Source organism: Anguilla anguilla, chromosome 4 (assembly GCF_013347855.1).
Source record: "Anguilla anguilla isolate fAngAng1 chromosome 4, fAngAng1.pri, whole genome shotgun sequence".
Classification (NCBI taxonomy): Eukaryota; Metazoa; Chordata; class Actinopteri; order Anguilliformes; family Anguillidae; genus Anguilla; species Anguilla anguilla.
In genome coordinates this window covers 25,040,719-25,067,376 of record NC_049204.1, presented here as the reverse complement: position 1 = coordinate 25,067,376, position 26,658 = coordinate 25,040,719, and the positions used below count along the sequence as shown (strand labels likewise).

The 26,658-nt window shown below is 46.6% G+C and overlaps 1 protein-coding gene across 4 annotated transcripts; it reads left to right on the top strand.

Annotated features, from left to right (window-relative positions):
* Positions 1–477: 477 nt before the first annotated feature.
* Positions 478–26,463, top strand: tjp3 (tight junction protein 3). Of its 4 annotated transcripts, none has more exons than XM_035416018.1 (31): positions 478–626; positions 9,563–9,619; positions 9,980–10,101; positions 10,444–10,546; positions 11,287–11,575; positions 12,357–12,460; positions 12,829–13,018; positions 13,354–13,417; positions 13,701–13,804; positions 14,258–14,336; positions 14,655–14,770; positions 14,934–15,018; positions 15,198–15,301; positions 17,354–17,441; positions 18,374–18,453; positions 19,164–19,260; positions 19,926–20,014; positions 20,485–20,557; positions 20,938–21,005; positions 21,102–21,171; positions 21,350–21,506; positions 21,637–21,745; positions 21,956–22,175; positions 22,618–22,817; positions 22,927–23,022; positions 23,162–23,238; positions 23,408–23,618; positions 23,895–23,995; positions 24,126–24,722; positions 24,979–25,025; positions 25,242–26,463. In XM_035416018.1, exons 2-31 carry the CDS (start codon positions 9,572–9,574, stop codon positions 25,354–25,356), a joined length of 3,903 nt encoding a protein of 1,300 aa, XP_035271909.1. In that variant the 5' UTR covers positions 478–626; positions 9,563–9,571; the 3' UTR covers positions 25,357–26,463. The 4 variants fall into 4 exon arrangements, with proteins under 4 accessions (XP_035271909.1, XP_035271907.1, XP_035271908.1 ...); XM_035416016.1 differs by lacking the exon at positions 478–626 and adding an exon at positions 4,458–4,722; XM_035416017.1 differs by lacking the exon at positions 478–626 and adding an exon at positions 8,929–9,314.
* Positions 26,464–26,658: the final 195 nt, after the last annotated feature.

Sequence of the window (26,658 nt, the reverse complement as noted above, 5' to 3'; positions counted from 1 at the left end):
GCCTGCCATTAAGTGTTGATAACAAAATGACGCCAAGTTACTGTACTACAAACCGTATAGGCTATCTTGCCTCACAGAAAATAAAGAGGCTGTATTCTAAAGCAATGACACCCAATGCCTCCTAAATTGTTTCAAGTCATTGAATTTATTATTCAAAAATACCTACTCTTCAAAGAGTGCGACAACTATTTTTGTCAGTAGATGGCGCTGCTGTATATAATTACAAACAAGTGTTTCATTTGTAGAACTACCGATCGTGTTATTACACTGATGAAGTGTTATGCGTGACTTAGTCCCTGTGTGCAGCTATATTTCTGATTTCCCGGGACACTTCTTGTATATTAAAAATGACTAAACTTTAATTCTGTTGGCTTAACCCTGCGCGCCTTACTGTCTCTCCTACCTGTTACAATGCCATAATGGTTGCTCGCTCCTCCCCCTACCTCCCCGCCCTACCTTCTCAGGTAGGTTCTCCCACATTATGATCCGTGGTTGGCAAGGAAATGCAAATCACAAATTCCTGACGTCCTAAAGTGCTACCAAAAGGCGACGGCTGAACGGTCGCGTATACATGTTTCACTTTTCGTGAACTTTTGAGTTATTCAGTCTCCTGTCGTACAATACAGGTAAGTCTCGATTTTATCGACTTTTCGTGAAGTGGCTACTATAAAGTGTAGGCTCCAACGCATCGTAATCTCTTTGTTAACTTTTGTGTCCATTTCATGTTAGACTGTTCACCTGTCGTTCCCACGGGAAACGGGTAATTGTTAGATCTCAAATTGCATTCAAGATATTTTGTGGCTACACTTTTTTGTGCTGCTTTATGGGCATTGGATTAAGGAACGGAGATGTGAGCACGCGCTAATAAATCGCCCAAAACACGGTCCATATTAGTGTGTATCTCTGACATTACACGCATATACACAATTGTAGGTAGTTTCGAATAGATTTTAGTCTTTGTTTCGATATTACGTAGGCTAAGTGGTTAATTTCCGTGAAACTGTGTGCACATTGATGTGGCCTGATAGCCAATAGGTGTGCAGTTATTTACCGAAGCTGTATACTCATATTCATAGAGACCTTTCGATTTAAAAAAAGTGTTACCCAATGCACATTTTTTGAGAACATTACAATGAAATGGCTGCTGTGCGTGTTGTCATTAATGAATGTGTATAGGCGATGTTTTCTGTGGTAATTTAGGTTGATTTTTTGTGTTTGTTTTACCTGGCCTGAGACAGCGGACGCGATCGAGCAATGGTGTCTATGAAAGTACAGTGGTGGATTTTTAACCTCATGCGAAAGGTCATTCACACAATAACCATTTAGAACTTCACTTATTTGCCCTGTGTTTCTAATAGTTTAATTAAAATGGCATAAACTGGTCCATATTTGTCCAGAAAAGTGTTCCCACCCATTCAGGTGGCTTTTAACATGCTCTGAGTATGGTACGTTTTATGACGTTGGCATGTGTGGGTGGACAGGGTCGACAGAGGCAGGGCAGTGTGTGTGTGTGAGAGAGAGAGAGCAGGTGACCAGAGAGAAGGGGCTAGTGTGAAAGGGAGAGGTGTGTTGTGTCACTGATCGCATAGCTCCGTCGGCTCGTCGTACTGGTTCGGTCACACTGCAGGTTTCTGCCTGTCAGTATCGCTGCAGTTTCGACACACAGCGTTCCAAATTGCTCTGCCTTTCTTACCTCGTCGTTTGCTCCTTGGGAGTCTGAATTGACGACGAAGTGGAAATGTTTGCACAGGAGAGTTGAACGCACCTTTCCAAACGTTTCGTTTTATGTTCTTCTACCAGTAAACTTCCTTCCGTCATGGATTTGCCATTTGCCGTTGTACATCGAAGGACATTTGTTAAAGGTGGCTGTTTTTTCAGCTTTGAAATTGAGGAACCGAAAGTTATATTTTCATGTGTGCGATGTATTGAAATGTAAATTAGTCAACATTTAAATTAGTCAACAGCATTCTAAGACCCGCCCTGTAAGTGGTCATAAAACATTGAGTGAAAGACAATCGGAAGCAGGTAGGTTAGTGTACAGAGCTTCACGCAGAGCCTGTGCATCAGTCTAGCGTTGAGGCCATTTGACATGCTGTCCTGTCCTTCACTCACAAGAAGGATATTGTTCTTTCAGTGAAACTGTGCTCATAGGGATTATCATGCACCTAGCTATATTGGCAGTGGTTTAAAGCAGAGAGACAGGTGCAGATGTCCTATGGCGTATAGCAAGGAGGAAGTAAGCGCATGTCTGGCCGCATCTCAGTAGCAAAGCTTGGTGTCGTTTGCAGAACTTGGAGTGTCAGTGGCCCTACATATCTGTAATTGACCTGCTGTGATTGCTGATATTAAGTTGCTGTTGCTCTTCATGCATTAAGAGATGCAGAAGAGTAAGGAAACCAGAAAACAAACTAAAAAAAGGTTTGTTTCACAGTGCCCTCAGGGAACGCTGTAGTTTCTTGATATAAACTATAAGTTTGTGTGTCTGGACCCTCTGGCACCACGCTCATTTGTTTTAGTCACTTCTAAACTCCGGTCAGGTGCAGCACACTTTGAGCCCAGACTCAGACCAATTAATGGTGATTCATGATGTTTCTGTCCAGAGCTCTGTTGTTTTTCTGGAAGCTGAATTAAAACAGCATTGTGTTCACTTCTTTCAAAGGTTACCGATTGCTCTAATGCGGTTCCTTTTTTTTGAATATAACAGGAAAAACACTGTAGTACTTTGACCGTTGTACCCTCTGCACAGTGCATACCACAACCATCGGGAAGTTGCCTATCATGAGAAATTTAAATGCATTGCTAATTGCAGGGGAGTACAGTAAGTACCCTGGACATTTTTGAAACCCAATCTCTCCACGGTATGAGCTGTGTGTATGTACCAGTATGAGTGCATAGGTGTATATTTGAACTGAAAGCAGTCCTCATTGAGAGATGAAGGAGTAAAGGGGACGGGAGACGACTGACAGAACATGCAGGCATTTGCCTGTGCCTTGGGCCTCGTGCGTATCAGTGTTTACTGAGTTTCAGCCTATCCTTGTCTGACTCCCTCAGCAAGGCAAGGCCTCCTCATTTGAAACCATTGCAGTGCAGTCAGCAAGGTGAACAGAGCTCGTAAATTATTTAGCCGTGTAGAGAATGAGTCTCTCCGTAACCAAGGAGGCTCGCATTACTAATCCATTCCCCAGCTCCACGCCCCCATCAGCGGCTTTATGGAGAAGTGTTTACCCCGGCGAATGTTTTCATGTGCCCGGCCAAAAACAGTTAAGTTACCGCTTGTATTTTGGATGTGTACCGAACACTGTTATGTGTATATGGTGTCAACATGTCAGTTAATAAGTCGACTTTAGAAAGTCATTTGTACATTTGTATTTAATTGGCTAGTTAGCCGCAGGAACCAAAAGATCACAGAAGACACTTCTCTTAGTGTCCTGTCACCTGTACTTTGTGAGGAGGTATCAGTGATGGTGGCCTGCAGAGATAAGGTGTAGTGAAGAGGCTGTTCACTGAGCACAAGTATGTCACCCAGGCTAGAGGTGACTCATATCCTGGCTAAGTATGATGCACTGAGAAATTGCAGCTTGATTCCTCACCGAAGGAAAACTTGACAGCTCAAACACAGATACTAATGACTAATGCTGACGTCAGGAGAGCGAGAGTTTCTGATGCTTTGTTGTAGGCTTTTCTTGAATAATATTCATCTTGAGTTTTTTTTTTTTTTTTTACTTTCCTTATGGAAAAAAAATGCCTCCATCAGAATTTGCTGATAGACATGGCACATGCAATGTTCTCAGGATTCACAATCTGAAATCACGTTTTTTAAAGCTGCATTTTAAATCACACCAGTGGCAGAGCGATATTGATGCCTCTCCCATCTAAATCCACTGTCTGGTGCCGCTGGGTGCTGTGTCATCATCGGTTGCAGGTCTAAGGGCTTCCACAGTGTGGCACTATATAACTAGAGGGACGAGTTCAAACCTCTGCATTCTGTACAAAGCATTTCCTGGCTTTCAATATGCAGGCAGCGCCTGTTACTTTTAAGTACTTGACCTTAATCTCTCTGTCAATGATTAGTTCAAATGATTGGAACTGATAAGCAAGCCTGAAACTCTGGAGGCCTTTGGTTTAGCAAAGTTAGCGATTTATGCTGAACAGAGTAATGACCATGCCCCACTGTGGACTCGCTGTTCATAACACCTAGTGTTATATCACCAAACATCCATGTTTTTTATCATCTACATTATATGCCTTTGTTCACTGAAGGGCAGCCGCTCGTGGTGTGTCTAGTTTTATCTTATTGCGTTGTAGGCTTGCCCACATGTAAATCAGTTCCAGCTCCGATGCCTGGCAACACAAGGCAATAGAAAGTGTTTTCAGACTGGGAGGGGCTGAGGGTTGGGCTTGCGGCTCTCCCAGGTGGGGCTTCTGCTAGGTGTTTTTCTCTAACAGAAGCAGGATAGTCAGATCCTCTCATTAGCTAACAAGAGTTACCTCCCATATGTGTATAATTGGGGGGGCCGTGGTTTTTAAAAACCTCTTTGTGTACCTTACACAGGATGGGCTCGGGTTTCTAACCCCGTGGCTGTTTGTTTTATGATGTAAACGGTGATGGATAACAAAAAGCAGCCTGGGTTTTTTGTGAAAGGCCTCAGGCACGTGTTTAAAAAAAAAAAATATATAAAGGCCTAATCTCCTTTTAGAATGGCAGTGAGGTTCAGCAATGTGGTGAGTACTTGTCTATACATACAGTTTTGCTTTATTTTGATTTGCAGTATCCAGTGAGTTGAAGCACTTGGGCGGTCTGTATGTTACCGTGCTAAGACTAGTAGTGTAGAATTTGTTTCGTCGGTTTTAAAAGTTGATTTATCTCATTAAAGGCTGTGAACGGAGGTACTCTGTCAGCTGTAGTGTTGCTACTTTAAATGCACTTTGAAATCAGAACAGAAAGCACTTCATGGGGCTATTAAGACTGTCTGGCGGAGGGCTGTGGTTTGCCTTCACTTTCTGGGAACAGGTGGACTTCCTCATCTTGCTCTATCCCTATGGAAATCAGGGCCCGCGTCTCCCTGGGTTACGGAGCTGAGAGTAGCTCGGTGTGAGTGAACGGGGTGGGCTGCTAGCTCCCCGCTGCGTGTGCCTGCTGCAGTTCGCTCTGCCCTCTGAAACGGGAGGCTGAATGTTGCCGTGCTCTCAGGGAGATGAAGTGGACGAGGTGTTTCCGCTTCAAGGGTTCATTGGGCTGGATCTTTAGTCCAGAGCTGACTGCTGTTTGTTGTGTTTCTGAACATTCTGGGGTGATGTCACCGGTGGCTTTGGTAGTGCAGTCCTGCATGCCAGGTCTTTGAGTGATGTATTGTAGTTGCTGTATTTTACCATGCCTTCGACAGGCCTTTCCGGATGAAGCGTTGAAGATGACTAGGGCTTAATTTCCAAACTAATGCTTTGAAGAGAAAGTTTTTTAGAATGTTTTTTTTCTTCAATATTTTAAGCCAGCATTCTAGAACTCCACTGCTTTCAGTTACCAGTAGTGATTTGTTACATCAGCGTTAGAATGTTCAGCAGTTAAGAACATTCTAATCACATGTGCGCGATCTCAAGTCTTAAAGGGTTAAACACGTCCCCTATTGACTTTTGTGCTGTGTCAGCACTGCGGAAGAAATGGGTTAAAAAGGCCATGAGGTAATGCAGTGATACTGTCCCCAGGCTGAAGATAAGTCCCTAAAAGTGAAAGGCTGCTGTTTATTTTACCCATCTGTTTGTTCCTTACATATCTGAAGGTGTTTCAGATCAGACACTGTGGGAAAGATAAATATGCCCAAAATGCAAATATTTGTACTTGCATGTAAAACCTGTGATTTTTTACGGAGAGCAGAGAGTTAACCCCCCTTATTTATTTCTTAACTTTATTCAGACAGGGGGAAAGAAGAAAGGGTTAGAGATGGGGAGGGGAATCTCAGTACAGATGCTGTGGTGCTGTGGTGGGGGGATCAATCCCCGAGCTCACAAGGGGATTAGTGAAAGGGTTAAAATTCAGCTGCTCTATGGACTGGGCCACACATCTCATCCTGATAGCATTAGCTTCTAAGTTTAGCTCCATTGTGTCTGTTATACAGGCCTTCAAATCGGTCCACCTGCATCACTGAGCCTGCATGAGCTAAAACCTTTTACGGCTGTGGTAACCGGCTCTGTTCCTGGAGATCTACCGCACTGTGGCTTCTCATATCAACCCTAATTTGGCACATCTGATTCTAGTAGCTAGCGGCGCAATGAGATCGCTAGCTGTTAAATGAGGTGTGTTTTGTTAAGGGTTGGAGCGAAAACCTACAGGACGGTAGGTTTCCAGGAACAGGGATTGGTCACCGCTGCTTTACGCTGCCTGTGGAGCCTTCCCTTGGTGCCCCACACCTTCACAAACAGACACACCTGCTGTTCTGACTCACAGGCAGGAATGCTGAAGAATAGGAGCTGCTTTTCTAGCAGCACAGGAGGGAGGGCTTGGTTTTGAGTAGCAGTATCCCTGGAAGTAAACAGCTAATATTTGTTTTGTTTTTTTGTTGCAATTTGGCTCCTGTTCCTATGTGATAAAGGCTAACCGAGGACTGCTGTAAGTTCAGCCTTTATCTTTTTCACCTTATGCTGTCGGAGGAGATGGTAACAGATGGTAAATTCCAACTAATAAACGGTTCTGTTTAGTGCTTTGATTTACAACAAGGAATCACTACTCGTACGTCAGGAATGAGCTCGTATTCATCTTGTCTGTGACTGCCGTAATTCAGCCATTTCATTGCCGTCAGAGGCGAAGTCTGGCACCCTGTCCATCATGTTTCCAGCAGCCAGCTACTCCACCTCTAATCTATTATCAGCCAGCGTTGGTGATGTCACACATTCGCTTACAGTATCATCAGTTGGCAGCCAATGCTGACATTTGGAGGTCTCAATCAGTTTCCCCCAGTTGATGATTTAATGTACTGAGCACAACCGCGATTACCCTGTGGCAGGACCAGACTGGCTCACTGCCAGCTAGCAGTGTTGCCACACAGCTGATGCACCTTACTTGACTGAACGTGACTCAGCCATTAGTCTATGTTTGCCGGAGGTCGGTACTTTAAATAGCCCAACGGATAGTCAAAGAGCAAATTGACCAGGCTGGAGGATTTGTCTGAAAAAGACCAAGTTGGATGATTTGTGCTGGTTTATTTCTGGTGACCAGCATTGCAGCAGTCTTATTGGGGTTCTGAGTTGCGAATGTTTAAATCTAACTTTGGACCACAGACTAAAGAAATAAAACAAGAGACAAAAGGCCAACACTGGGTAACGTGTGTCACATTTATTGAAATAGTGTCTTTTCACTTTACTTTCTTTTTTTCTTTGAATATAGCACCTTGTCAAAGTGAATTACAGTTTGTATAAATGACAAATTTTGTGGTAAAACAATTTGTTCAAGTGAAGCCTAATTCCTCTGCAATTGAAGCCTAATCTCCTCTCAACTGAAATGTCCAGCTGCATCTCTCTTTGCTGAAATGTTGTTCATCAGTTTCAGGGCACCTGGAGTTGCATTTGCTGTGTCTGAAATGAGCACCCTGAGCTGCTGTTTATTCTGTGTTCTGTAGTGTCTCAGAATACAGAGAACAGCAGTCACTGCTCACCTAACTCAGCCGCTGATCAAAGTGAATATAGAAACACACCGTGATGTATTACTGGCAATGATAATGAAAGTGATAATGAGACTAAAATGATTTGCAAGAACAATTTTTAAATTGTTTGTTTTATTTCGTTAGTACCACTGAAAATATGTCAATGAGAAGACGAAAATGTCCTGCTAGAATTAGTCTGAATTAGCTGGGTGAATTATACATTTTCATTGATTATTGTTTATTGATTGTAATCCTATGGACTAACAACTGCAATCTGGCGAGATTACGGACCATGGGGTTGTCCACTATTATGGCCGCAAAGCATGGATTTGTATTTTTATTTGTTTCTTGCGTTTGCTTTCCCCCCCCCCCACCCACCCAAGATGGATGCCGCCCTTGTCACCTGTAGGCAGCCAGTTCAAACAGTGTCAGTCAGTGGCCTTGGCACAGTCAGTCACAGTTCAGTCCAAGTTGTTGGTTGCATCACTATACTAAGCACATGGTCACAAGAGGAGGCACCGTTCTGTGGGCCAAATTGGGCCCTGTTTTACAGTAATCAGCTGCAGACTGTGCAATAAAATATTACAGCCCATTATTTGGAATCCGGGGTTCAACAGCTGCTTCCTTAAACTGTCTGTGTGCTGTGTGCTGCGTTTTTAAGTTTGAACTGTGTTGAAGTTTAACCGAGAGGTTAAAAGCTAATCCTGCTGCAACTGGACTATTTCCTTCCTGGCCTCTGCTCTGTACTGTTTTCTGGTCAAATGTTATGAGTACTGAATTTTAAAATGGAGTTTTCCCCCCAACCCCCCCCCCCCCCCCCCTTCCGTAGTTTACTACAGAGCACATACATGGTTTCTGTTGTCCTTTCACTGGTCTCCTACAATGCAGCATTCATGTGTGGAATGTCTGCTGGATTCCTGAAGCACAACCAGGTTGAACTTTCTCGTTGAGAGAGCCCAGGCCCCGCCCCTGGCGTCATTTAACTCTTCCGCAGAAACTCAATCTCACGGCATCACAGAGATGTTCTGGGACTTTGCTGTGGTGCAGCCCTTACCCCAAATAACACTTTTTAAAAATTTAAAAAGGTGGGGGGGACCCTTTTCAGATGTTCATCTCACCTGTTTCATTTCGGTCAGTAGTATGAAGGGACCTGCAGTTTTTTAATATTCCAGCATTGTTGAAGTTTACAGTGCAGCAGCAGCCTGTTGTGCAGTGTCTCTGTAGCGTGTCACTCGGGACGGCGTCTGTCTTTATCTGCACTGGCACGCTTTCTGTTGGAGTCGTTGTGTTCAGGTGACTCGCTGGCTGCTGGTGTGGCTGTTTGCAGTCCTCTACGCCTAGCTTCCCTATTTGGAGAGGTTCGTCTCGCTGGACTTGTTTCATGAAAACATGTTGCATCACAGTGAGGAAGCTGTTCTGCTGAACTGCGTGTTTTAGCGTCAGACGAAGGCGTACCGTCCGGTAGGGAATACCAGAGACGTATGAAAGTATGAAGAACATGCAACTGAGCCGCCTGTCCGGCGGACAGCAGCGTACGGGTTCAGTTTGCCGTCTGCGTTGGTGTCGAATGTCAGCGTTGAGGCTGCACCGTAGAACTCTCCGGAGAGCTGGGTAAGAGCCTGTCACAGCTGTGGCCGCCTGCAGGCTCCGCCCCCCCTTACCTGTAAGACTGGAATGATGCAGGTGAGAACATGCTTGGTAACAATCCTCTTTGAGTCCCACTTCCCTTTTCTCTTCAGACGGCTTATAGAGTAGCGTAGGGGGCATTTCTCTCTCCAGCAGGCCAGGCCAACTCGCGAAACCGATGTCGTTGGTCTGATATTATTATTGGGTACTTATCCTCTACCGTGTGTGGGCTTTTGAGACAGGTTCCCTGGTTTTAATCAACCTTATGAAGCTTTCAATTGTCAACTCTTCTGCTTGTGTTTCAGAAAGCAGACATGGAGGAAATGACCATATGGGAGCAGCATACTGTTACGCTGATCAAGGTAAGTCGAGAGGCCTGGTTTGGGTGACGGTGGCTCGTGTTGTAGTGGGCCGGCACACGGCTGAGTGGTTTTATGGGAAAGTTTGTTCTTTTTTTGTTTGGCGAGGAGCGGAATCCGTCGTATACTGATGGACGGCTTTGTCGAAGCGGCGTTGCGAAATGTCGCTCTGTCGGGGAGCAGCTTTGGTTTCCGTTTTCACGATCCAAAGTCCAGCAGTTTGAGATGTTTTTGAGAGACACGCCCTGCGCTCCAGAGCCACGAGCCACGAGACCGTGAACGAGGCTGATGGAATGTGCTCTCTCTCTCTCTCTCTCTCTCTCCCCCCCCCTCTCTCTCTCCCCCCCTCTCTCTCCCTCGCAGGATCCCAAGGTGGGCTTTGGGTTCGCCATTTCCGGAGGCAGGGACAAGCCCAGCCCAGATGCCGGTGACACCATCGTGATTTCGGACGTGGTGCGGAATGGGCCTGCCGCAGGGAGGTTACAGTAAGTCAGACTCCGCCCCCCCCACCTCCCTGTCTCATGCCTTAAAAATAAACAATCGCACACCCACACCTTTCTAATCCTTTCCAGTCACTACACACACACCTACACACTTTCCACTTACCTTCTGGGAATGTTAGTGCCTGGTTCTACCTGGTTCCCTCAGACGGGGTTCAGTCTTTCAATCAGTATTAAAAGATAAGTCCGTGATAGCTTTATTTGTTTTGCTTTAACTCCAGGCTCTAACCCTAGCCAAATCTGCACACCTGTCAGCCACTCCCGCTAGCATGTGGCGACCGTTCAGCCGTGCACAAACTCACCTCGTTCTTCTCCGCTCCAAAACAGAATCCGGGATCAAGTTGCCATGGTGAATGGTGTTTCCATGGAAAATGTCACCTCTGGGTTCACCATTCAGCACCTCAAGACCTGTGGCAAGACCGCAAACATTGTGAGTTCATGAAAACACTGAGAAATACACCATCTTTTCCCATAAGGCAGTGCAAATCTCCAACTAGGTGGCAAGCGCCTTGTGGGGTTTTATTTATGAATCTTAATTAGGTAAACATGTAACTCCTGTTCCCATCAATTCACTAGTTGTTACCAGTGGAATTACTGTGGTTCTGTGTAACTGGACCATTGGTCAGAATTTGCTCATCTAGCATATGGAAGCAAGTGACTGCTTTTCATAGGTTCTGTTTCACACAGTAATGGTAATAGTGGTATTCGTGGCGATTAGAGTGTGATTGTGGTGGTCTGAGTGATGTAGTGAGTGCGTGTTTGAGTGTTGTAGTGTGTGTGTGTGTGTGTGTGTGAGTGAGTTTGAGTTTGAGTGTAGTAGTGACTGTGAATGTGGTGGTTTGAGAGTTGTAGTGAGTTTGTGTGTGTGAGTGAGTGTTTGAATGTTGTAGTGAGTGTGATTGTGGTGATTTGAGAGTTGTAGTGAGTGTGTGTGTGTGAGTGTTTGTGTGAGTGAGTCTGATGGTTTGAGTGTTGTAGTGAGTGTGTGTGTGTGAGTGTTTGAGTGTTGTAGTGAATGTGATTGTGGTGATTTGAGAGTTGAAGTGAGTGTGTGTGTATGAGTGTTTGAGTGTTGTAGTGAGTGTGTAAGTGTGAATGAGTGAGTGTGAGTGAATGTTTGAGAGCTGTAGTGTGTGTGAGTCTGACGCCCTGACCGCTCGCCCCTCTCAGACGGTGAAGAGGCCTCGTAAGATCCAGCTCCCCTCGAGCACGCGGCCCGTGCGCTCGGCCTCCCAGTCCAACCTGCTGAGCGACGAGCCGCCGCCGGGGAGGAGGCAGCGCCGCGCGTCCGACTCCGGCAGCGACCCCTACGGCCGCCGCGGCCGCCACAGCCGCAGCTCCACCCCCGACCGCAACGGCCACGCCCTGCCCATCATGTCCGGCTTCAAGCGGCTGCCCAAGCAGGAGGGCCCGAGCCGGCCCGTCAAAGCCACGCTGCTGAAGAAGAACCTGACGGACGGTAAGGGGCGGCCGCGGCGGCTCGCCAGCACCGCGAGCGAAAGGGCGACCGGTCCCCTCCTTTTGCCCGGGGAGGGGAACGGAATTTGTTTACTGCAGGACTGCTTGAGCCGCACGGGAGAAACGCAACTGGCGCAGGTCCTGTGTCACCGCAGTGGCTGTGGGAGCTTTGCATCCCATTGTGTGGCCCATGTAGAAATTTCCTTAAGTGAATCTGAACGCTCGGCACCACGCGTACTCATACGCTGGGCTTCAGCACTCACTCAGCTAGACTGTAGTGTTCCTTTCTGTGTGCACGCTCGCATGCTAGACTGTAGTGTTCTTTTCTGTGTGCACGCTCGCATGCTAGACTGTAGTGTTCTTTTCTGTGTGCACGCTCGCATGCTAGACTGTAGTGTTCTTTTCTGTGTGCACGCTCGCATGCTAGACTGTAGTGTTCCTTTCTGTGTGCACGCTCGCATGCTAGACTGTAGTGTTCCTTTCTGTGTGCACGCTCGCATGCTAGACTGTAGTGTTCCTTTCTGTGTGCACGCTCGCATGCTAGACTGTAGTGTTCCTTTCTGTGTGCACGCTCGCATGCTAGACTGTAGTGTTCCTTTCTGTGTGCACGCTCGCATGCTAGACTGTAGTGTTCCTTTCTGTGTGCATGCTCGCATACTAGACTGTAGTGTTCTTTTCTGTGTGCACGCTCGCATGCTAGACTGTAGTGTTGATGGAAAAGGCTTTCTGTGTGCACGATCGCATGCTTTGCGGCTAACATTTCGTTTTAATTCCGCCCTCAGAGTACGGACTCAAGCTGGGCAGCCAGATTTTCATCAAACACATGACCGATAGCGGCCTGGCAGCCAAGGAGGGCACCTTAGAAGAGGGAGACCTCGTTCTCAAGGTGAGTGACCGCTCTTTGAGCAGAAGGGTTTTCGATGGTGTTGAAAAAGAGCATCGAGCTGTGAATTGCTGTGTAGGAAAGCAGATGTTTACTTTCAGTTCTTGGAAAAAATGAACAGTCTGTACACCACAGCTGGATACAGTCATTTTTTAATACAACTGGATTACGTCACGGTGTGCAAGACTGTTTATTTTTTCATTGATTTATCTTTTGAGGTTCCAGCCCCCGTGAAAGAAAGCTTTTCATTAGTCTGAGTTGAGCATGCTGTGCTGCTGTGCTTTCAGTTCTTCTTCACTATGGTGGTCGTTTGCTAATGTTGCATTTTGCTATGAGTGTTGACTCGAACCTCTATTCTCAATGCGGCTCAGATCAATGGCATGACCACTGAGAACCTCTCCCTGCTGGAGACCAAGCACCTGGTGGAGAAGTCCAGGGGCAAGCTTACCATGCTGGTCCTGAGAGACGACAGGAAGTTCCTGGTCAGCATCCCTGAGGTGACTGACAGCGCCCCCAACAGCGAGGAGGAGAAACATGGAAACAGCAGCTCGGAGCTCGAGGGTGAGGGTTAACAGAGAAGCAAACAGGAGATCAGTGAGATGTCTCAATGTATCATCAGCTTTTCTGGATCTCAGTCCTGAAGGGCTGCAGGTTCTGCTGGTTTTTTTTGTTCCTGTGATTAAGCGTTTAAGTCACTGATTGGCTAAAGAGTCCACACTCCCTGTTTCGATGGCCGAGACTGGCCACTGCTCAGAATGAAACCGCAGTAAGCTGCCAGGGCTGTGGCCCTCCAGGACTGGAGCTTGGGGCCCGTGTTGTACAGCTGCTGAGTCACACATGAGTTTGACACATTTGTGCTCCTGTACTGCCTCAACGGTCTTATTTTTCTTCTTCAGACATTTCTGATCTGGAGTCGGAGCTCCACGCTTCCACCCGGGACCGAGTCCGACGCCCGCGCAAGTAAGCTCACCTGAACAAGACACACACATACTCACACACACATGCATGTACGCAGGCACGTGCACACGTACACGCGCTCACACACATTCGTGCACACACCCACACACATACTCACACACACATGCATATACGAAAGTACACACACACATACACGCGCTCACACACATTTGTGCACACACACATATTCACACGCATTCACACACACATACGGCACCAGGCTAACTCCACTTGCGCACTGGTGTCTGAAGATGCTAACCCTTAGCCTCACCCTCCTTCACTGCAGACACCATCGAGCAGAAGCTGCTCTTCCCTCCAAGGCTCGTGACTCTCCACCATTACGCTCCACTCTGACCCGTCCCCCCACTCATTCCCAGCCCCCCCGCAGAGGTGAGTCCAGCAGAGGGAGGGGGGAGGCCAACCCAGGGGGTGGCCAACCCAGCAGCTTTTGCACACTAGTTTAGCATATAGTCTGTACAACTGAGTAAAAAACCAAATGGAATAAGCTGAATGGAATCTGCTAGTTCATAAAGTTCTTCTTCCTTTCTTTCAAAATGTCTGTGTCCACACTAGCATAAAACACTGTTTATACCTGCTGTTTGTTATGACCTCACTTCCTGTGTCATTCTTCATGCTCTGCGCCTCTTGCCTCAGATCCTCTTATCAGCTGTTGAGTTGTACTGCAGTGCAGAGTTGGAAGGGAAAGTAGGCGGGAGTAAATGAGAATAAGAACGTCTGATTGGCTCTTAATATGGACGACAGTCATCGATGCCTCAGGAACAGCCATAGAGGTTAAAGTGAGTGACTGAATTTTGGAGCGTACCTGTTCTGTTTTTGTCGCAGCTCCTTCAGATTCGGACTCCGACCGCAGTCCCTCACCCCGCCCCAGCCGAGACGCTCCTGATCACAGGAGCAAATACGGGTAAGATGTTTCATCACGGGGAGATCAGGCGGTGTCGTCAGGAGGGGGACAGACAGCGAACCTCATGTGCAAATCCCTCATGTAGCCCCGGGTTCAAACGCTCTCCACACCACTGTTTTTACTGTGATCTCATCTGTAAGCCTCTCTGCTTTTACCCTGTCTGAATTAAGTCAAATAAATATATACGTACGTACATAACGTAATATACATACATAACGTAATATAAATATGTTTGTAATAATACTGGTACATTGCATTGCATTTTGTGCGGTACTGAGGTATACTGGATTTTGACTGAAGGTTCTATTTTTTTCCCAGAACCCTCTCTGGCATCGCCTTGCCCAACCCGCGATCCTCTCCCATATCCCACAGCCTGGAGGCGGCGCACTGGGCTCCCCCCCGCCCCTCCTCCACCGCCTCGCGCCCGCGGAAAGGTAAGGGGACGGGCCCGCTAACGGTCTGACCGCCAGGCGGCGTGTGTCTGTGCTGGGGAGCAGGAGGAAAGGGCTGTTGGGTCATCTTGTGGAAGTGAGCCGGACCGCTTGGAGGGGGTCTCTCTCTGCACCCGTGCTGATTTTGTCTGCTGTCTCCCTGCAGCGGTTTCGGAGTCTGACTCGGACCGGAGTGCCTCGCCCCCGCCTCGACGGGACAGCCCCAAATCGGACAGCCATTCGAGATACAGGTACAGAGAATGGGGGAATGGGGAGAGGAGACACTCAAAGGGCTTGAACTGGAGGCAGAATTAAAAAGAACCAAATAACTCACTTTTCCTGTGTTTAAGGCATTTGTCATGTGTGTTAAACACATTTGTCCTGTTTGTTTAATAAATTTGTCCTGTGCCCATTTCTCTCTCTTCCCCAGAGTCCTGCCCGACCTGCCCCATCCAGGGCTCCGTGCCTCCCCGCTCCCTCTGCGGCAAGACTCGCCCCGTCGAGGCCCCTCCCCTATGAGAGCCCGGCCTATCGGTGAGCCCCCGCGCCCTCGCAAGTAAAACAGTGTGTGCTGTCTGACGGGCCAGGGGTTTCAGTGCCATCCATTGCATTACATTATGGCCATTTAACAGACGCTGTAATCCAGAGTGACCTAACATAACTTCCACTCCAGAACAGCAGTTTCCTTAACAGTGCTGCAGCCGAATGTGCCTTTCTCATATACAGTATGTGAGCCTCCAGGACCAGACCTGCTGGACGGGTATCCCACAAAGAAAGACGTCCGAAACAAAGCACACATTATATATAGTATTTCTCCAAATCAGGGGAAACATCAGCAATCATTCTAATTCCCGACCAGAGCCTACTGAACCAAACAGCTATTGAATGCATTATCCTGGACCCATTCCAGTTTGCACCTGTAAGAAGGCACAGGCCCATATTCACAAAGCATCTCTGATCAGGAGCGCTGACCTAGGATGAATTTGGCCTTTGACTCAAAAGTGAATAAGGGTTGGATGTGGAGGGCGGCATGGTCGTGCAGTGTGTAGCACTATCGCCTCGCAGCAAGAAGGTCCTGTGTTCAAGGTTTCTGTGTGGAGTTCTGCATGTTCTCCCTGTGTCGGCGTGGGTTTCCTCTGGGTGCTCCGTTTGCTTCCCACAGTCCAAAGACATACGTGGGAGTGTGTGAGTGAATAGTGTGTGTGCCCTGCGATTGGTGACCAGCCTCTCGCCCAGTGCACACTGGGATAGGCTCCAGCACCCCCACAACTCTGACCGGGAATAGGCAGGTATTGATAATGGATGGATGGACGGATGGAGGAATGGATGGATGTGGACAAAAGAAGCCTGATCCTAGATCAGCACTCCTACCCAGAGGCGCTTTGTGAATACAAACTGTGGTGTTGTCTGCTACCGCAACCGTGAATCAGATACACACACACACACACACACACACACACACGGACACACGTGGCTCCCATTTCCTCATCTCATTTGCTTACTTTTCTTTGGCCTTCAACTCAGTTCAGGCAGACGGACTCACCAGAGAAAGGCTTGTGTACATGGGGATAAAAACACACTTATGAAACGTATTAAAGATTTCTGGTAAGACTGGAAATTTGTTTTGTGTGAGAATTCTGGGCAGTCGTCCACAGTCACAGAGGTGTGCCCTGAAGTTGTGCGTCGCTTCCGTTCTTTACCTCATACACAAACGACTACACACTACACCAGCTGTCCCTTTGAACCAATCTGAGGGTGACACAGGGTCAGTGTGTCATCTCTCTGTCAATCATTATAGAATTATAGAGAGGACATTTTCCTTCTATGAGATGGAGTGCCAGCGATTTGCTGGTTTCAGGCAGACGAAAAAGAAACAAAAGAAAATGGTTACTGATTTCAGGAACAAGCAAGAACTCCTCAGACCACTTACTGTACTGGTGCTTCATTAGATATAGTTCCTGAGTATAAATATTTTGCCCTTATTATTATTGACGATAAATTTTTGTGGAATGTCAATGACAGTGTGTGCTATGCAAATCCAACAGAGACTACAATTTAGGTGGAAATAAAGGAGTTTTAAAGCAGACTGAACAATGCTCACACTGTTTTTAAAAAATACCTTTGTTCGATGTGTACTGACATTCTATATCCAGTGCCAAAAGAGTCTGTTTAAAAAAACAACTATAGGAAATAATCAGCATTGGCAGTATCATCTCTTGCGCTTCCCTACCAAACATTACATCCTCTTTAGGATTACATTACTTCACAGGCATTTAGCAGATGCCTTTATCCAGAGTGACTTACACAACATTTTTTTTTGCGTTGTATCCATTTATACAGCTGGATATATACTGAAGCAACGCAGCTTAAGTACCTTGTTCAAGGGTACAACAGCAGTGTCCTACCTGTGAATCGAACCTGTGACCATATTTAGGTTACTAGACCAGCTCCGTACCCATACTACACTGCTGCCTGTTCTTTTGCAGTAGCACCTCATCATAAAGGTCATTTGGAGTGATGCATTCACTGTTGATGTGGTACGGAATGTTGTTGTTGATACTGAAGTCCCGCCCCCCTCCTCCTCAGATGACTCTGAGACCGAATCGGACGGCAGCTCCGGCCCCCCCCGCCGACAGGGCACCCCGGCCAGCCAGGACTCGAGGAGCAGATACAGGTACAGATGAAGGGAGCCCCCCCACCCCCCCGCCACACCCCCACACCCTGCTGAAAGGGAGCAGACCTCTACAAGACCTCCTGGACTGGAGAGCTGAGCAGCCGATGCATGCCAGATCTTACTGCCTGCATGATCCACTGTTACGTGTTTTGTGTTCCAGTTTTATTGTTTTTTAAATTTTTAAATTTTATAATGGTCATTTTTAAAACTCATTCTCGCTCTACTTCTGTTTTTTTGTGCTGCGTTTATTTTGATAGTTGTCCTAGAGATGCTTTGTGTCTTTATTTTGTCTCTCGTTTGTATTACTTGTTTACGGAAATGTGTGCTTGTTTACCTCCTTTTGTATGCCGACCAATAAAAGGAACTGAACACATTGAGCAAGTCCCTGATTATGTGCATTAATATGAAAACCCAAAACAAATGGGGCAGTGGATTCTGTGTTCTTGAATTTGGATTGCGATCTAATCTATAGCTTATATCAACCTCACACATTCAGAAGTGCTTTTTCATTTCAAATGGTCCAATCATCATAAAGGTACATATCTATATCCAAAACAAGCCCAATAATTCTGAATGTGGTTTAATCATTGTGCATGAAGAATAAGCAACGGCCAAAAATCCTATCATTTTACAAATATTTTGAATATTTAAAGCAATAAAAACTGAAATTGTTTACCTCTTTTTGTGGATAAATCACATGGCGGATAGTTTAAACGTTCCACTGTAAACATGCTACAACTCTCAATTTTACTTTTGAAATGCAGCTATTCTGCCGCAATGGGGTCTGTCCCTAGGGTTATCAGCGTGTCTTTTGTCATGTTAGAATGCCCCCACAGGCCTTGAGGGGTGAATATTTCCATCCTCCACCGTCTCTCTGCGCTCTTGTCTGGGGTGTGGCGTTTACCTGACTTCCTGTCTCTGGCTGTTTTCAGGGGGACCCTGGAGAAATCCCCCTCTGTGGAACCCCCACGATGGATCCCCCCCACAAAGGTGGTCGCTCCTCAGGGAAGGGGTGAGTTTGTGACCCCCTGTTTTTTAAATTTATTATTATTACTTTTTTTAGTTAAAATACTTCGTTTTATAGGTTAAATTGTCTTTTTAATATATCATGCTCTTATTGACATCTATCAGATTTTTTTATTTCAGCATTTTTGTTCAAGTTCTTATTTTTTGTGAATAAATGTCTTGTATGTTTTGCCCTCATACAAGAACATACTAGTTCCAAGATCCACAATGAGACAATAAGTCAGATATTTAACTGTAATGCCAGAGAAGTACTAATGAGGACAATAGCAGATCAGTGCATTTATGCATATGTGTATGTATAACTTCTCCCACATTTACAGTCAGTAGTCATTATAAATCCATGTTACATTTGGAGAGATTGATGGAAATACAATAAGCTTAATTATTTGAAATTCCTTCGATAAAGTATTAGTTTTTATAAAGTATTTAGATGCATAAAGTATGAAGCTGTTTGTCTGCATTGTATTTGAATGCTGTTCAATGATGACATGATAATGTAAATGAAAAAACATATACTCTGATACTTCAGTATTTGACCCAGGCCTTTTCAATGCTAAACAGCTGGCTTGGTTTGGTGTAAGAAGTGCTTCCATTTCATTTCCAATAATGAAAATGGAGGCTTAATGTGAAACGTAATTGACATGTGATATCAAAAACTGGAGAGGATGAATATGACGGAGATACGCATTTGTCCAGGACGTTCAGAAACGGAGTCCGAGGCCAGCAACGACTCATTCACCAGACAAGCTACTTCAAGCAGCAGGGATTTCAGAGAGTCCGTGGAAAGAACCAGGTGAGACCGGTGCCCAATTAGCGCGGCTAATGGCTAGCAGCTGATAGAAATGACTAATACTATAGGTGAATACAAGAATGTCAGATATGCCAGGCGAGACACACTTACACCCGATTGGTCATTGAAGGTGCAGATCGATTATAAAGGGTTATCGACATGACCTTTTGCATGGGTTCACTCAGCTCCCGCTGCTCACTTTTGTTGTTGACGCATTTGTAGGATTTGGGTTGCTTGTTGAGCTCCTCCCGATGCTCAGGGGAGAGATGAGTGTGGCAGATAAAAGTATGGTGCCAGACTGGTTCGTCTGCTCGATAGTGAAACAGGGCAATGTCACAACTGAGATACCAAGCAGTACCAGCCCTAGCCTTTCAGGGGCCCAAAGCAAAATCTGATTTCGAGGCCCTTCCCACCAAACATAAATAATCTATATATTTTAGAATAATTAGAAGACCCCTAGTGGTCACAGGGTCCTAAGCAGCCACTTGTATCGCTTATTAGGTTGGGCTGGCTCTGGTACCAAGAGAAATGACTGTAGCGCTCCAAATAAAACCATTGGTGTGCATGCCTTCAATGACTAAGTCTGCTGTGTTGCTGTCTGGAATGGCAATGTATGCTGACTAAACTACATAAAGTGCTATGCTGAATTTAAATCCCTTACCCATTAGAGTTCTTCCTGAGATGCGGTCTTCACCCCAGTTACTGAAGCAGGACTCCCCACGAAGAGGCACAACTCCTGTCAGGCCTCCCTCTGAAGGTCAGTTGCTACTTTAAAAGCAGAATCTCTTACCTCCCTGGAGTAGTGCAGTTCTCCTTAATGTCATCTCCCAAAGCTCCTATTGGCCTCTTCATATTTGACCTTTGACAGATCCCCATCCACCATCCCCCACTGAAGTCAATGATACAGAATGGGCATAACTTGACTATAACTTTGGTATTGAATCATGTCAAGTAAAATCACACATTGATTCTTATTCTTATATATTATGGGTATAACTGTGTTGAAAATATGACTGTGAATCCCTTAGTTTGCTAGAAAAAGGCGGGCGTTTCTCCAGTGTGGCCTATGGGGAAACTGTGAGTTGCGGTTCATTGGACGCCATATTGGTTGTTGCAACTTTTGGCTCCTTCTGCCTCTCAAGTTCCTATATATGCCCAATGGTCTCCCCCCGTGTGAAATGTGATGAAGAGAAAGTCAGGTCCTCACTCTGTGTCCCTCTCTTTCAGACTCTTCAGAATCCGAACGCGCCCCCTCTCCCCCCAGAAGATTCGAGAGCGCAGACCATGAAAGCACTCCCAGGTGGAGTGTGCCCCTCATAGACATTGCTGTCACTCATTTGTGGGAGAGGTCTCTCAAACCCCATATTGGGCGGGGCTACAATGAGCTGTCAATCATTGTTCTCTCCACAGCAAAACACTCTGATTGCTTCAAATGATTAGTCACTGATGGCATGATAAGCTATCTCTGTCCCATTTTCTCTTTCTGTTTCACGTTACTACATTTGCATTCTACGCATTACCCATGTCCACATGAATAGCCTCTGAAACGAAGCCTGCTGCTCTTGGAGCGCACTCACACCACGTGCTCATATGTGACTGAACGGCCTCTTTTTTGACGTTTTGACCAAAAAAAGGCCCCAAATGTTGAATTGTAACTGAATGATATCTGTACCCCTCCAGCTATTCACACTCTGTCAACGGTACTCTCCGCTCCGGGGTTTCCCTGTCAGGCAGACCTGTGACACGCAGTAAGTAGTTTGTAAACATCCTTGGTCACATACTAGAGCGCCACCTGGTGCATAACTATGGTACTGAATTTGTTCTTCCTGATTGACTGATTTCAGCTCCCCCTGAAGAGGAGCCGCTTTACTCTTTACCTCCCGACTCCCCCACGTACATCACGAGTAACTCAGGGTGGGTTCCCTCAGTTTGTCGTGAAACTCCTCTGTTTGAATTTTTCAAATGAGCCACACTATGACATTTTTAAACAGTTTTTTGGTTTTACATATAAACTGGAATTTTACCTGAATGGGCCCAGTGGTAATAAACACTGTGGTAAATCTGGGCGTGGTTTTCCTTCTCTCTTTCACAGGTACAGCTCGGACCAGAACAACGTGCGGTTTGTGAAGGAGGGGAGCGTGGGACTGCGGCTCGTGGGCGGGAACGATGTGGGCATCTTTGTTGGAGGAGTGCAGCCCAACAGCCCGGCCCAGCAGCAGGGCATGATAGAAGGAGATCAGATAATCAAGGTTGGCGTGATGTGAAACCCCACACACACCACACACCTGGAGCCCCTGCTCTGTACTTACCTTTATTAAAACATACCGCATACCGGTAAGCCCTGCTCCTCACCTGTCACTGTCGCCACGTTTTTGGTAGGTGAACAATGTGGACTTCAGCCACTTCACCCGTGAGGATGCTGCCATGTTCCTGCTCAACATCCGTACGGGCGAGCAAGTGGATGTTATCACCCAGAACAAGAAGGACAGTGAGTACAGGATGCGGAGAGAAGGGGACGCTGTGAATCTGAAGTTTTTCAGTGCTGTATCATTAATATTCATACATGATATGGCCACCAGTATTTTTGTCTAAAGGAGGTGTAATAAATAAAGTACAGTACATTGAACATAAATATATAAGTACAGTAGAAATAGTTTATTTTACTTTTAAAAACACTCCTCCTTTGTCCCTTCTTCAGTTTACAGAAAGATTATGAAGTCGGGTCTTGGCGACTCTTTCTACATCCGCACGCACTTCGATCACGAGGCAGAGGGGCCCAAGGGCCTCAGCTTTACCCGAGGCGAGGTGTTCCGTGTGCTGGACACCATGTACCGCGGGAAGCTGGGAAACTGGCTCGCCGCGCGTATGGGGAATGATCTGCATGAGCTGGACAGGGGCACCATCCCCAACCAGTCCAGGTTCGTTGAGCTACAGTCTCAGGCTTCTTCAATTAAGATGAATTTTGATGCCCAGATACTTGTTCAGCGCAACGGTTCTCTGCTCATCAGATTAACAACCCACTCCAACTAAAAAAGAAAAGCTTCAGAAAAAAAGAAACCGCTTGAATTCTACCAGGCAATCACCTGCTTTTAAATTTTGTGTTAATATGTTAATCTGTGTGTTTTTGTTCCGAAAATGCATCTCCGTATTTGGAGCTCTAAAATCACAACCAATACTGCATATTCCCTACATCCCTAATAGATGGGTTTCTGTGGCAACACTGGTTTGTTTAATGTAAAATTTGGCTGGTGAAACAACCCTTGCATTAAGTAAAGGCTGCCTGAGCATGAATGCGTTATGGGCTGGTACAGTTTTCTGTGATGCTAATGCTAAATGGGGCGGTGACTGTTTCGGGCACAGGGCAGAGACCTTGGCGAGCATTGAGCAAAGCCAGAGGGCCAGCGGGGCTGAGCGGCAGGCCTCCGGGCCCAGGGCAGAGTTCTGGAAGCTACGGGGCCTCAGAGGGGCCAAGAAGAACGTCCGCAAGAGCCGCGAAGACCTCCTTCAGCTGACCATCCAGGGCAGATACCCTGCGTACGAAAGGGTGCTACTGAGAGAAGGTGAGAGAAAAGGCTCCTCACGCCAGGCCTGCCAGAGCAGAGGAAAACTGTGGAAATTCAGTATCACCGTGGAAACTGACTTTAATACTGCTGAATTGTACCCTTGCAGCCAGCTTTAAGCGGCCCATTGTCATTCTGGGTCCCATCAACGATATTGCCATGGAGAAGCTGGCCAGAGAAATGCCTAAGGAATTTGAGGTGGCAGGTATGCTGTCTATTATCTAGCAGTGGATGGAGTTTAAACTCCATAGTGATGATGGCAGTGATCATGATAATGAATGAATGGATGAATGGATATGTGCCCAGGCTGGTGTTTCAGAGCGTGCTCCTTGTCCCTCTCACAGATATGGTCCCTCGTAGTGGGGGGGAAGGCTCCTCCTCCGTCATTAAGCTGGACACTGTGAGAGCGATCTCAGAGAAGGTGAGTGGACCGCCGCATCGGCACGGAGTCCTCAGAAGCTGCACCATGCTTCGGGTTTCATCCAGACCCTCCTCCTGAAATCGTTCATTGTTCAGTGATTATAGCTGCCCCGATTGGTCAGTGCCTTTTATAAGCAGCACTAAATGAAACTTGTTGCATTGTCCTGCAGGACAAGCACCCACTGCTGGACATCACGCCCACCGCCATCGAGAGGCTGAACTACATCCAGTACCACCCGCTGGTGCTGTTCCTGGACCCGCACAGCCGCAAGGACGTGAAGGCCATAAGGCAGCGGCTCTGTCCCGACTCCAACAAGAGCTCCCGCCGCCTCTACAACCAGGCGCTCAAAATCAAGAAGTACTACAGTCACCTCTTCGCTGGTAAACACCGAAGATTCGCTTTTTGGAACCCCACAGCAGACTCTGCTGCTCTTACACTTGTTTCTTCCCGAGTGAATTTGCCAAGATGCACGGGAACCAGGTCAAACGTACAATAAATTTAAGGCATTTAAAAAAATATTTTAACTACTCTTCCTCTCTCTCTCCCCCTTCACCACTCTCTTCCTCTCTCTCTCTCTTTCCCTCTCTCACCCCCTGACTCTCTCACACTCTCTCTCTCTCTCTCTCTTTCTTCCTTTTCCCCTCCTCCTCCTTCAGGGCGTATTGACCTCCAGCCCAGCTCCTACGTGTGGTATAACGTTCTTAAGGACAAAATCCGGGAACAGCAGGCAAAGCCGGTCTGGGTGTCGGAAGTCACGGTGAGGAAGCCCTAATGTCCCTAATTCACATGTTTTCCTCCCGGTTCTGCCACCACCCTGTGCGGCACACAAACCGCAGAGCGTGCGTGAGCGAGCGTTAACCTCTTTGTGTGCTTCTGCGACTCTGCAGCTAGAGGGCGGTGGAGATGAGGAGCTGGACGCTCTGAACCGCATGGAGTCCTCAGACTACCTGAGCTGCGACAGCCGGGCCAACAGCGACTACGAGGACACGGACGGCGAGCCCTACACGGACGGCGAGCCCTACACCGACAACGAGGACCTGGAGGAGTCCTACGAGCACCGGGACAGGAACCCGAAGAGCAGGCGGGCCGGGCAGGCGCTGGCCCGGTCCTCGGAACCCGCCCTGGAGCCGGAGAGCTCGGACCCGGCGTCCGACTCCTACCCCGCGGAGCCCTACGGCGAGGACGCGTCCGCCCGGGAGATACCGCCCATCCTGCACGTGCCCAAGCCGCAGCCCCCCCGCTACTCCCCCGACTCCCCTCCACCCGCCGCCGATGTCCCCTCCTCGCACAGCTTCTCGGACTCCCCCTCCGAGTTCAGCGTCACAGACCCCCCGGTCCCGGCGTCCCCCTACGAGGAGCCCCCCAGCTTCCGTGCCCCAGACCCTCCCTCCAGAAACTCTTATTCTGAAGCCCCTGCGGCTGAGGTGCTCCCAGAGGTCAACGAGGCCGTCACACTGAATGACATCGAGGAGAAACTCCAGAAGGTACTGAATGACACTGACTGCGGGGGTTCACCCCTTAACGGGTCTTTATATTTTAAGGTGTACATTTTATTTACATTTTTTCTTGACAGTATGTCTTTCAGTATTTTATTTAAAAACATATTTTTCATTACACTGGCCTTGCTTTTGTGCAATTTTTACAAAAGTTTTAAAATGCCCTCAAGTATTTATTTTTACATGTAAAACATGGCATCTTGGCGAGAAAGTTCAAAGCTGATAGAACTTTTCCTTCTTTCAGACTCGACAGGCTGGACCCCAGGAGAGGCCCACTCCTCCATTGATTGTGTAAGTACAAACTGACACCGGAACCATCACACACCTGACAAGACTATGTAGCCATTTTTTAATATTAGAAAAGTAAATAAAGATGCTCCTCACGAAACTCCGTCTAAACAAAATAGTAGTGTTTCAGAGTTTAAATGGAGATCAGTCTGTTAGATCACATTTGGCGTTGTGCCAAGGCTCATGCGTTTGAGTGCGTTCCCTCTGTGTTCCCGACAGGTTCGCCCACCATCACGCGGTGCAGATCAGACGCACTCAGATCCATGGCAGCGACAGCTCGGCGGAAGATGCCGCGTCCGATGACATGGAATGGGGCCCAGCCACCGAACTCTAGAGCACACAGGCTTCCAGCAGCCAGACCGGGACTTTAACTAGGGGGGGCGTCTCCAGACCCAAGGACCCTCACAAATCTACGGGTCTATGGGTTGCTGTTATTTTGCCCTACAATAACCTCTGGCCCTTGGGATTGCCTATTATAAGAGATCTGAATCTCAATTGTCTTTGGCCCTGAGGCGTTTTTGGCTATTGTTCTAGTATCTTAAACATGGATGACAGAGAACTGTGCCTTCCTGAAAGAGTTCTTTTTCTAAAGTGAAAAACAGAACTTGTTGGTCAGAACTCCCAAGGCTCCCTGCAGTTTAGATAATTTCAGTGAATGTATCATTTTACTGTATTTTTTAATGTACACATTTTCTTATTTTGTAATAACAGATCTGAAATATTGTGAGGTTTTACTGGCAAAGACGAGGTAATGCAAGCTACAAGAGCATTTATGGGAACTGCTGATGACTGCCCTTTTCAGCTGTTCTTCGAGAACAAACTCACGTCTATACAGCAATTTGTTTTTGAAAATGTAATTTTGGCTCCGATTTAGCGTGATATGGTGCGTTTGACCTGATATCAAAATTGTCATCTGTCTGAATTACACATCCAGCAGCTGGATATAGAGGTTTAGATACAATAACAAATGGTTGCTCATTTCAGTGTTTTAAGTTATTGTATAAGATACCAGCAACATGTCCTAAACTTCCACCTCCTTTAAAGACTACTTTTGCAGCCTCATCACTGTCATTGTTTTGCCTTATATAAATTTTTCTGTGAAACTCCATTATCAATCTGCTGCCAGTATTGTTTAAAACATATATTAGAGGGGCAACTTGGTAATTAATAGATCTTTAAATGTAAAATCTGTGTATACAAATAAGGACGTTGGACTAAATTTGTTTATCGAAAATGCAACCAAAAGAAAATGTTGAAAACGGACTCCTGTGATTGTGATTCAGAAGCCTTCCGGAAGACTCACCGTGCCGTTTTTAATAATGACATTTCCAACTGTCATCTATGTCTTGAAGAAAGCTTATTCCTTCAAGCTAAAATATTTTTTCATTGGGTGAAATATTTTAAGTGACAAGATTAATAAACTTTTTTTCATGAATTTTAACATTTTTATCATTGAAATTATATAGTTCTGTAATTACGTAAAGGTAATGTTTAATGTGACTGCTTTGAAAGTGTATAAGTGACCTCCAGTTACATAAGTACACCTTGGTTATGTGAATGAAAGAGCAAACTGATTGGCTCTCGATGAGAATTGGATTTCTGCTGGACAATGGTAATATCTTTTGCCCTGTAAAAT

Coding starts and splice junctions, on each gene's coding strand:
- tjp3 (XM_035416016.1), top strand. CDS start 4,699: ATGGCAGTGAGGTTCAGCAATGTG. Junction 14,771..14,933: donor CGCCTCGCGCCCGCGGAAAG/GTAAGGGGACGG, acceptor GTCTCCCTGCAG/CGGTTTCGGAGTCTGACTCG. Junction 23,239..23,407: donor TGAGAGCGATCTCAGAGAAG/GTGAGTGGACCG, acceptor ATTGTCCTGCAG/GACAAGCACCCACTGCTGGA.